General features: G+C 37.7%; 2 protein-coding genes and 1 pseudogene across 4 annotated transcripts in view; all 3 read right to left on the minus strand.

Annotated features, from left to right (window-relative positions):
- Positions 1-287: 287 nt before the first annotated feature.
- On the minus strand, positions 288-3,619 carry LOC117636203. 2 transcript variants are annotated; one of them, XR_004587009.1, is made up of 8 exons: positions 3,397-3,619; positions 3,231-3,292; positions 3,051-3,134; positions 2,448-2,502; positions 1,955-2,090; positions 1,790-1,840; positions 1,445-1,678; positions 288-582 (listed from the first exon to the last, which is right to left on the minus strand). XR_004587009.1 is itself a non-coding variant. In XM_034370709.1 (7 exons), exons 1-7 carry the CDS (start codon positions 3,500-3,502, stop codon positions 1,579-1,581), a joined length of 594 nt encoding a protein of 197 aa, XP_034226600.1. In that variant the 5' UTR covers positions 3,503-3,601; the 3' UTR covers positions 1,306-1,578. The 2 variants fall into 2 exon arrangements, 1 of the variants encoding a protein (XP_034226600.1); XM_034370709.1 differs by lacking the exon at positions 288-582 and having other exon boundaries at positions 1,306-1,678; positions 3,397-3,601.
- A 2,661-nt stretch (positions 3,620-6,280) lies between these two features.
- On the minus strand, positions 6,281-9,672 carry LOC117634297 (IAA-amino acid hydrolase ILR1-like 4). The gene is made up of 5 exons (XM_034368342.1): positions 9,088-9,672; positions 8,778-8,903; positions 7,650-7,964; positions 6,985-7,113; positions 6,281-6,861 (listed from the first exon to the last, which is right to left on the minus strand). Exons 1-5 carry the CDS (start codon positions 9,445-9,447, stop codon positions 6,454-6,456), a joined length of 1,338 nt encoding a protein of 445 aa, XP_034224233.1. The 5' UTR covers positions 9,448-9,672; the 3' UTR covers positions 6,281-6,453.
- Positions 9,673-10,106: 434 nt separating this feature from the next.
- Positions 10,107-11,479, minus strand: part of LOC117635128 — a 30,187-nt pseudogene continuing 28,814 nt past the window's right edge. The window contains exons 4-5 of the transcript XR_004586876.1: positions 10,591-10,726; positions 10,107-10,522 (exon numbers count right to left, since the gene is read on the minus strand). The product of XR_004586876.1 is annotated as an IAA-amino acid hydrolase ILR1-like 4 (transcript). The remainder of the gene's footprint in view (positions 10,523-10,590; positions 10,727-11,479) is intronic.

Below are 11,479 nucleotides of genomic sequence, written 5' to 3' on the forward strand. Positions count from 1 at the left end.
ATTCGCTGCCACAAAGTGAGTGTGCTTTGCCAATTGTTTCGTAAGAATGTAAAACAAGTGTGGCCTTCCTCATATTTATAAATAATAAGAAAAATGAAAACAAAACCCATTAAGAAAAAGGAAATCCTAATCTCACATGAACAAGTGTGCCTTTTGTCTCAGTTTTTCTCCCACACAATACACATGATAGCATACCTATGTGTTCATGAATAAACCTAGAAGTTGCATAAACAACTTATGGACATGAATGTCACATTTTAAGATACCTTAGAGTTCCACATGCAATCTACCAAAGTATCCATATTTGTTTAGAACGTTTCAAAAAGCAACAAAGGCAGCAGTACAGAAAACCAGCGCTAAAAGTTGTGAAAAACATTTCGTCCAGCCCTCCGCGACTAACATGGTTGTAGTAACATCTCTTGTTAGGAAAACAATACCGTTCCTCAAAAGGTCTGTTCATAAATATTACATAAAGTATAAATAAAATTCGCTCAACTTATTTTTCTTTTGGTCTTTTATGATACTCTTTGTGCAGATATGAAGCCTCTGACATGAAGCTTGCAAATCCCCAATACAGAAAGCCTGCAAAGCCAAAGCTCCATTAAGCATATTAATAAAAACAACCCTAAAACTCAAAATTCGCCCTTTTACAACAAAAAAATAAAAAAATTTCCCTTCCTATAAGTAGCCCTAGCAGTCAGAAGCAAAGTTTATAAACACTCCCAAGACATTAGGCAAATCCCCATCAACAACAAAAGGAGAAAGGCATGACCCAAGTATTACCAAATATCTCCCGTCAAAGCCAGTTAGAATACATTTTCAGGTTAGCATTCCATCACAACCAAAAAACAATAAAATTTCAAACCCACATAAGCATGCAACCAGATTCCAAGAAAGTAGACCAGGTCAAAAACTAAGATTCAGTTTCAAAGAAAGAGCATGGAACCCATTAAACTACATAAAAATTTATTGCAAACTACTCTGTCGACAGCCAAAATAAAATCAAAGAACAGAATTTGAAGCCATAGCTCGCGAGTAAAAATAAAATCTACTAATACCACATTAAACGACAGAAATTATTCCAACATTATGAGGTATGAATTTCAGATACATCAGGAAACAGAGAAGAAACAGGTCATTAGAAACTCATTGACTTATCTCCATTCACACAAAGCACTAGGATACAAGAGGACAAGAGGCTACATGAATGAGCACATAGAGTACCGGAACACTAGGTGAATAGAACCCCAAAACATTTTGAAACTCCATTAGCATGTGAACGTTTTGATGCAGTGTGAACAAAAATTGATAAAGGTGATCCAATCGTGAAAGAGGGAACTTTAGAGGGCAGAATTTAGGAGGCCTCTAAAACATAATTCATAAACTCTCAGACCCCACTAATTATTCAAAATTAGTTTTACAAAATATGATTAAAGCGAATTACCTTAGAGTTTAACAAGGATTTTTCCATGCGATTAACGCAGCTCATACGAGCTGCCTCGTACCAGAGTCACACTTTTAGTCTAGTCCCTGTGCTATCTATCTCGGATCAATGTCAAAGATAAACAAATACGAGATTCAGCTAGCTTTGTAAGCATACATGTAGCCTCGAAGTTTTCTTATTTCTTCTGATGACTCAATTAGTAGATGATCGACATACAGAGTGAGTCCTGCTCCACTGCAATTCCAATGTATACATATGCTTTCGTGATTAAATTTAAAAGTTGCATGGTCATAAATTTAAAAGTTGCATAGTCAACCTACGAACATAAATCACATTTGATCATACCTTAGAGGTCCAAATGGAAGCCAGATTACATCCCAGCGGAACCTTGGCAATCTGCACAAGTATCATATATGTTTAGAACTAGTTGGTGCCTTAAGTATACTGGTTAGAGAAATCAAAAGATAATTAACTCACATTAGAATGTGTGTGTTTGAGAAGTAAACATACCTCAACATGTAATACAACCAGAAAACTGCGAGTATAATGCCAGTAAATAGCGAGTACCAAATCCATCGCCGGTGATGCTTTGAATCATGAAGTAATCCTATGATGGCTGATGAACATGCTAAAACAGCTAGCCAATCTGTTAAAGTTTTTATTAGTTAATAATCTCATCTCAAAATATTGTGACAAGACAGCCATTAAACACTGAAACATCATGCTAAGTGTACTTCCCTCAACAGTGAAAAATTACGGATTAGGTTTAAAACCCAAAGAATATACATCAAGTAGAAAAGTATGCTGTTACCGCCTGTTCCTATATGAAACTAGTCCAAAGGGTACATATCATGTACAGAATAGAGTTTCAAATCAGACCAGTGAAGCTACCACAGGAAGAAATTTGAAGGAACGAACGGTTGGAAGTATATTATCATAAGTTGGTTATCTCATGAGTGCATTTGACTCTACTATCAACTAATGATAAGTATTGGAAAAACACCTGCTGATATAATCATCCATGAGTGCACCTCCTCCATGAAGTAAGCATGATAACGCTGTGATTAAGAACAAAATATGACAGTTCGGTAAGTAAATATATCTTTCAGAAAAACATAGCCACAAAATTCAACATATAATAAACAAGTTGCCCATCTGACCTTTGTCTCATCATCAATATTAGAGAGTGACAAGAAAATACTACATGCCTCAAATTTCCAAAGTTCCATAAACAACAAAAATGCACTCAACCCACGGCTTATCTCTAAACTTTTCCACAGTAACAAGATCTACCTAGTGAAATTTTCGAACTTAATATCAGAACGGAAATCCTTACACTTGTTAATTGACGATACCACATATTCACTACTTGTATTAGGTCTCATTGTTAAAATAAATATTATTAAATACCCATCCCAAATTTGGACCCAATGTATTTCAAAGCATTAATGAAATGTAATTGATAGAAAATTCCCATTGCCACGCATCTAGTGCTGATAACACTGGAAAATGGTAATTCAATGAGAACTAAGAAAAAAGCAAAATGCTTGATCTGGCTTTAAAAGCGAGAGAGAGAGAGAGAGAGAGAGAGAGAGAATAAACATACCAATTCCCATGGAGACAAAACCTGCTGGAAGATCGAGTATAACAGAAACGCAGAGAAGCAAAAGAGAAGTGATGCAAACAAAAGCTAGCAAAAGAAGAATCAGCAAGCACTTAGTTCATGGTTGCAAGGTAAAGAAAATCAACTAAAATTGTTTACTTGGGGGAGAGGACTAAAATATACCCTCCAGAAACGACTCTGCTGAGCTTGACTCTTCTCGAATGAACGCACCAACTCTTCTTGTTCTGCAAACAAGACAACCCATTTAATCAAAAATTGAATAAAAATTCAAAAATTTCATTTTGATGGCGTTTATCGGCAGCCAATCGTAGATAGAACTCAGAGAAACCTTGAATGTCTAGGGGACGAGAATCGTTGAGAGTAGGGTCGTCCCAAGTAGGGAGAGAGAAGTCATCGTCCTGTGACTTCCTCAATTGTCTCGCTAGCTTCTTCATCGCCAACAATTTTTCTAGTTGAGTTTTTTCCTTCGTTCTCTCTGTTTGGCCTTCGAGAAAGTGGATGGGAAATCAGGGAAAATTTGTTTCTCAGCCGAAGAGTATCGTGTCTCCTGCACCTCGATTAAGTGGGTCCGGTACATGTGTACGTTTGATTACTCGTAAAATATTCATCCTACTTTACTGTTTCCTTTTAATTAGCATTTGGTTAAAAGTATGGCCGCGTGGCTATACTGTTTAAATATTAATATATTTTAACAGTAAAGCCGCGCGGCTATACTATTAAAATATTCGAATATAAGAGTATAGCCGCGCGGCTATACTCTTTTAATAGTTGAAGATTCTATTTTCAATTTTACTTTCCCCACAGCTTTCTCAGCAAACCAAACATAAGGTAAAGATTGGAAAAGAAGACCCTAGGTTGAGTTATGTGAGTATCCAAGCCTAATCGAGTCATAAGTGCCCCATAGTAGTCTTGGCTTGGGGTTAAGATTTGAGGCTTGAGAAAGGTTGAGACTTAGATTTAGGGTTTGGAGGTTCAAATCCATTTTTAAATTAAAGGCAAAGGAATGGCATATGGTGCCTGTGAAAACAGGTCTCGTTTTGGGCTTCAAATGGCACTCCAAATAAATACCAGTAGGCAATTGATAGTAAAAAAACCTGTATCACGTTGAATTTGGTTCCATGGTCTTCAGTGATAACAAGAAAAACAATGCCATGACAGCTTAGTAATATTTAAAAAAAATATCATAGAAATTTTAGCAGATGTTATGGTTTAGCTTTCTTGTGGAGTGACAATTGACAAATTAATGGGGTTAGCTTTCATTCTAATGAAACATATATACATGAAATAAAATGGCTCTTCTTTGCTCTGCTTCTTGATATGTAGCATCCATTTAAAGCATAAAGCCTCATCACAGGCAAAAGTAGAATCCATAACTCATAATATATTTGTATGACAAAAGAAACCTTTAATCAGACAATGTAGACTCTAGAATAAAAAGAATCCAATCTGCCTCCTGCTTATATAACATCAGTTTTCTGCCATCTGCAAAGTAATGCAAATCATATCATGTCAATATATCTCATGTTTTTCCATCTGTCAATTGAGAGAAGCAACGTTAACAAGAGACATGAAGTTGAAATTTTCTTACCACTTCTGTAGACTCTGTAGAATTAGACTTCCTGCAGTAGATGATGATCGCCTTTAGATTTTCATCGCGCTCATCGGGGCTCATTGTAGAATAATACTCAGCATGATGTGCCTGTGGTGACTGCACACTGCTTCTTGTCTTGGTTGAGGCACCACCAGGCTTCGTTCCTTGTTTCGCTTTTTTTGCAGGACTTGATTGAATTCTTGGCTTGATACATTTCCAAAACCGAATCACAATCTTGCGAAACCTTCCTTGACTAGGCTTTTGTAAACCATGGAGATTGAAGTAAGTGGGAGAAGACAAGCCACTTCTTGGAAGTGGTTGCAATGGTGGTGCAGAATTTCTAGTTGGTGAAGGTATTGATGATGGCAAAGTATCAGTGGAGGGTCTGTTGGTAGAGGTTGGATTTGAGGGTCTTGGTTTGAAGCCTTCAATGGGCTCCAACACCCAACAATCACATGTGCTGTCAAACTTCAACTCTAAACTCTCCATTTTGATCTCAAAGACTGCTTCTCTTTTCTCTCTCAAGAAGATGAGTTTTAGTTTTACCCCTCTTAACCAATTGAAGCTTTTTATGCAAGCTGCAGGCAAACGAATGCCGCAAGTTTATGTTGATTTTGGCTGTGGATTTTACCTTTTTACATTTACAGAATCACAGAATGAATCAACCAAACTGATCACCTTCTTTAATCTGCTGCACTGATTTTTTTTTTTTGGGGGGGGGGGGGGGGGGGGTGTCGGTTTGGGGGGGTTTGAGATCTTTAATTAACACGGAAAGAAGAGTTTTTGGTTAATTGCAATTGCAATAGACTTGGTTTAGCAGGACTCTTATTTTGGAAACAACTTCGTTGATTTTGTTTCCTTTTTTCTTTTCGCAGAATCTTACTTCCCTGGGGCCATGAGCCTCATTTTAGAAAACAGTTCAAAAGAGCTTTAGATTGATTGATATAATGTGATAGTCAATAAAATGCTGTCGCTCTTTTATCAACAAAAAAAAAAAAAAAAAAAAAAAACTCATGGGATGGGAGGGGTTTTTTTCTCACACACAACCAAGATTTCAACCAAAATGTCATGGGGCTTCAAACCTAAGACCTCTAATCTGCAAGTCGAGGCCATTTTCCATCGGGATAGACCCCATTGACCCAAACTAATTCTTTGGAAATTGTATGAAAGGTGGTAACCTCAAATAAGGGAAAGCATTAACATAATGTCATCTTCATTCTTCAGCACCAGTACCATTCTATAATTTATCCAATTGAGGGTATACCCTACTTAAAGTTTTAGGTTCATAATGAGCAACATGCCACATTGTCACATGTGCAGCATCTTTATTATCAGTAAAATTCCAAGGATCATTCATTATTGTGAAGGTAGGTTTTCGATTTAACTGAGATAATTACTGGCATTACAATTAAATATTAGCTAATGACTTATACTCTGCTTTGATGAAGGGATCGGTGGGGTCTATTCATTAACATAAAATCCATGTATAATAGAACTACATTGGCCATAATTTGTGAAGAACAGTGAGGAGGAACATTACTAATTAGGAATCATTACTATTTAAATAAGGATATTTTGATATTCTTCAATGAAAATGGGTTTATGTTGTTATTTTGAAAGAAGAACAAAATTTCCACTCACTATTAACACAACGGGTTTATCACATCATCAACAGGTTGGCTGAATTATTGATAAAGGGTCAGCTTTACATGGCGAAGATACTAGCATCAAATCCGCAAGCAGTTCATAATGTGCTTTACATGAGTAGAGCCCTTAACCATCAATCCTAGAGCTTCACAATTCATCATGAAAGCTCCCTTTCGGCAAAGTAGATTTGGGTTGATTTTCCAGGAGGTATCTTGTGGCCAATGATGCATGCAATGCTGCTCCATATGGAAGAACGTCTTCATTTACTCTAAAGAACGGTGAATGCCCTGATTCAAACTTTCCTTGAGACTCATTCTTCATACCAACAAAGAAGAAGTATCCCGGAATTGCTTCTTGATAAAATGAGAAGTCTTCTGCACCCATCATGGGTTGCCTTTCCAATATGTTCTGAGGGCCCAACAAATCACCTGCAACATTTCGGAAGTGTTCGTGCAGATTTTTGTCATTAACAGCCACAGGGTAAAAGGGCTTATCCCTTTCATTGAATAGGACTGTTGCATTACACCTCTGTACACTGGCTTGCCTAGTGATAACCTGCAATTCAGATAAAGAATTAACATTTACAATGTGACATTGTAAACGAAATCAATAAAGACAGCAAAGGGTATTTTTTACTTCAGCACTCAGTCAGGATGCCGAAAGTAAAGGGAGGAATACCTCTTCAATTCTTTGTTTAAGTTGGATAAAGCTTTCCTTTGAAAATGCCCTGAACGTGCCACCAATTGTAACAGAATCTGGAATAACATTGAATGCACCACCACCTTGGAATTTTCCAACGGTAACAACCTGCAAGATATACTTTCATATAACTAAATGGATATGAAGTAATCACGGCACTATTCCTTGCAAAGGGGTCTAACAAGCACATGAAGTAAGAGGTTAACATTTACCCATGAGTGAGTGACAGCATAGGGAAAAGAAAACATTTAATTACTTTCTATATTTGAAAGCAAAATGATCTGGGTAGAATTTTCACTTCAAATTTTATGGGACAGAGAGGATTTTATTGCAACGGAACGATAAAATATGTGTAGTGCAAAACAAAGGGGTCAAGAAGATCAAGGTTCAAAAGTAAAGAAGAACCAAGGTACAGGAATAACAGGAACTAAAATGGATTATGGAACTAAAATAAATCATTTATAAAAAAGATACTGATACGACATATAATTGGAAGTTCCATTCCATACGGCTGCTGCAAGAACAATACAAATTTTTACTTCCACACAGCTGCACTGCTTGGGCTATTTTGATTTGATGGGTTATTTGAGAGACATAAAATTACACAAGCAGATGAGAGGGAGAGGGAGAGACAGAAAGAGAACCTGTGATTCCAAGGGGTCAGCTTCACGTGAAACAAGATGTTGCAGACTAACAATGACATTGGAAGCAGCCAAGATTGGGTCTATTGTGTGCTGTGGAATGGCAGCATGACCCCCCTTCCCACTTATTACTGCCTCAAAAAAACCACTCGCGGCAAAAAAAGGGCCAGACCTGGTGACCACTGAACCAATGGGGTAATCAGCAGCGACATGCAACCCAAAGATGGCACCAACATGCTCCAATGCCCCTTCATCTAACATTTTCTTTGCTCCTCCACCTCCTTCCTCAGCTGGTTGGAAAACAAGAACAACTGTTCCCTATAAGAAACATAACAAGTAACTAAGAAAACATAACAACTGTCCACTGAAGAATACAACGCTTGTGCTACAATGACATAGGGAAGTTAACAAAAATGCAAGTGAGAAAATAACTTATGGTGAATGTGTCATTGATGCTAAGTGTACTTAATATGCCAATAACCCTACTAAGAAATACACACACTTAGAAATCTATAGACTAAGTACTCTGCTCGACCCTGGTAGCTGGCTACATCATAATGCAATTCCAACTTCCAGTAGGCACTCCAAAAGTCAATTAACATCACCATGTTTCCTCCCTCCTTATTATGTCATCTATGTACTGATACACTTTTGGTAGTCACATCTTTAACTTGATGACAATTACTATTGAGGGGTCTAAGCTCTTCTTTTATAGGTAAACTTCTGGGAAGCTAAGTCAAACTGCTAATGTGTGTAACCACATAACATCCAGCCAAGAAATTCAACACATATGAGGATTGATAATCTCAATCAGCTAACCTGCATGCTTCTATATGGGGATTGTCAAACATGGGACACATATGGATAATGATTTTGTATTTTTTTATTCCCTGATGTTTTGTGTAACAGCAGAGATGAATCAGGAACCATGTTTCCCCATCTGAAATGACTATTTTTAATGTATAATTGCTTTATGAAATTGTCAAAAGTCCATACCAGCACGATGTTCAAGGTTATGTAACTACTTCAACCCATAAAATTAACCAGTAAAAAGAACACAATAGGTTCACATCAACCAAAATCCAACTTCACGACAAAATGGATATTCTAGAAATAGAAGGACAAGGAAACCTGTAATTCGTGGTGATGCTCTTGAAGTATCTTTGCAGCACCAAGAAGCATGGCAACATGAGCATCATGTCCACATGCATGCATCTTCCCTGGAACTTTACTCTTGTGCTCCCACTCCACACTCTCCTGTACCAAAAGAAAACCCAATACTTGTCATCAATTTGTCTTTTGCTTTAGTTCAAAATAACAGTCAATATTAATGATTAATTTCCAACTCTCTCAAGTCCAGCACTAAAAGTCCAACATGAATATAATCCTACTCAAACATTGACAAAAACTAAATCTATAAAGCTCCAAAATTCTACTAAACCTGCATAGCTAGAGCATCCATATCCGCTCGAATTGCAACAAAAGGCGGTCCACCAGTCCCAATAAAGCCAACAATACCAGTTTCAGCCAATGGGTATTTGTAAGGGATGCCCATCTGGTCAAGCTCAACTCTGATAAGCTTACTAGTCTCAAATTCCTCAAAACCGAGTTCTGGGTTTTCATGTATTTTCCTTCGAACACCCACCATAAAATCAAAAAGCTCCTGCCTTTTACCACGGTCGAGGAACTTAACTGGGATTTGAGCCACCACTTCCGGGCTCAAAGAATGGTCTGAAGAAATGAGAAGTGGCATGATCACCATAACTATGAAAATCAAAGAGACCCATTTGCAGAGAGCCATTGATTGCAAGAACTGAGCTTGTGAATCTGATGACTGAATTGGAGAATTTGAGAGAGTGGGTTAAAATTTTGGGTTAGGTAGGAGTGAAAGCTAAAGATGTAGGTGACTCTGCTCTCAGAAGGGTACCAACAAAACAATCCAAAGACGGTGACCTCATCATACGAGGGATGAGAATGCAACCGTTTTAGAGCTCCAAGACTCGCAGATGATAGGTGCTAATGGCAGAACGTCATCAATCGAAGGGGATTTTACACACGTGACATGATTCCTACGGAAACGACCTGTCGTTTTTTTAACAATATTCATGATTTCATTCTGTAGCATTCTGTAGGACATCGTCTGCTTAATTTAACATTAGTATCATAATAATTTCATTGTCTATAATAAATTTGTACATCACCAATCTGATGGTAGTCTAATGATACTTTTCTTCTCAACCGTCAAAGACTAGCTCTAGTCTAATGGTATTTTTTCTCGTGTTCTCGAATTTAAATCCTCTACCATTAATATAAGAAAAAAGAAAGAACACTTAATGGGATAGCTGACTTTGTTTGTGCAAAGTCATATTTACATATGGGGGATTCTACCATCAAATTCACATGCAGCTCACAGGCTGCAAGTGGTTTACATGGGTAGAACCCTCACTTCATCCAAGCGCTTCATAACTCATCATGAGAGTTCCCTTTTGGCCAAGTAGATTTGGGTTGATTTTCCAGGAGGTACCTTGTGGCCAATGATGCATGCAATGCTGCTCCATAGGGAAGAACATCTTCATTTTATTCTAAACAACGGTGAATGCCTCGATTCAAAAACTTTCCTCAAGTCTCATTCTTCATACCAAGAAGGAAAAAGTATCCTGGAATAATTACTTCTTGATAAAATGAGAAGTCTTATGAACCCATCATTGGTTGGCTCTCCACTATGTAGTGATGCCCGAGCAAATGTCCTGCAACATTTCGGAAGTGTTAATGCAGATCTTTGTCGTTAACAGCCACGGTGGGGTATAGGGCTTATCGTTTCCATTGAACACGACGGTTGCACTGCACCTTTGTACACTGGCTTGCCTTGTTATAACCTGCAACTCCAATTCTTATAGAATTAACATTTTGTGATAAGACATTGTAAAAGAAATGGACAATCAGCATATGATATTTGTCTTCATGTTCTTTGTTTAAGTTGGATAAAGCTTTCCTTTGAAAATGCTCTGGACGTGCCACCAATTGTAATCTGGAATAATATTGAATGCACCACCTCCTTGGAACTTTCCAACTGTAACAACCTGCAAGATATATTCGCTAGCTTTTACGAAAATGAATGGATACGGAGTAACGAGGGCGCTATTCCTTGCAAAGGGGGTCTAACAAGCATATGAAAGAGAAATTATAGAATACTATAGTAGTATGGCCACGTGGTACTTCTTGTACATATAAACAAGATGTTGACATTTATTTCACGTGAGTGAGTATAGGTGAATGAGATACTAGTTGCTATATGTGATAAAACAAAGGTCTTTAGTGAACTTGTCAATCCAAGGGGTCGGCTTTACGTGAAACAAGATGTTGCAGCAGGCTAAGGATTACACTGGAAGCAGCCAAAACTGGATCTATATATCGCTTGCTGCGGCTTTTGAGCACAGTCAAAAAAAATTATCTGGGATTTGAGCCACCTCTTCCGGGCTCAAAGAATGGTAATTGGGAAGTGGCAAAATCACTAATATGGCTAAGAAAATCAAAAAGACCCATTTGAACAGAGCCATTGCTTAAAGGGATGAGCTTGTGAACCTGAAGATTGAATTGGAGATTATGAGAGAGATGTTAAATATTTGGGCTTTGTGGGAGTGAAAGCTGAAGATGTATGGGGCTCTCCTCAGAAGGGTTCCAGAAAACTAATAAAATCCAAACAAGGTGGACCTCATCAGATAACAAAGGATTTCCTCAGAGCAATTTGAAACGTGATGGCTTCTATTTCAGTTTCCGTCTTTAGTCCCAAACAGATTCCCAGAACCATTTTGGTGTCCAGCAAACAAACCAAT

The sequence above is a fragment of the Prunus dulcis genome, chromosome 7 (genome assembly GCF_902201215.1).
Source record: "Prunus dulcis chromosome 7, ALMONDv2, whole genome shotgun sequence".
NCBI classification, from domain to species: domain Eukaryota; kingdom Viridiplantae; phylum Streptophyta; class Magnoliopsida; order Rosales; family Rosaceae; genus Prunus; species Prunus dulcis.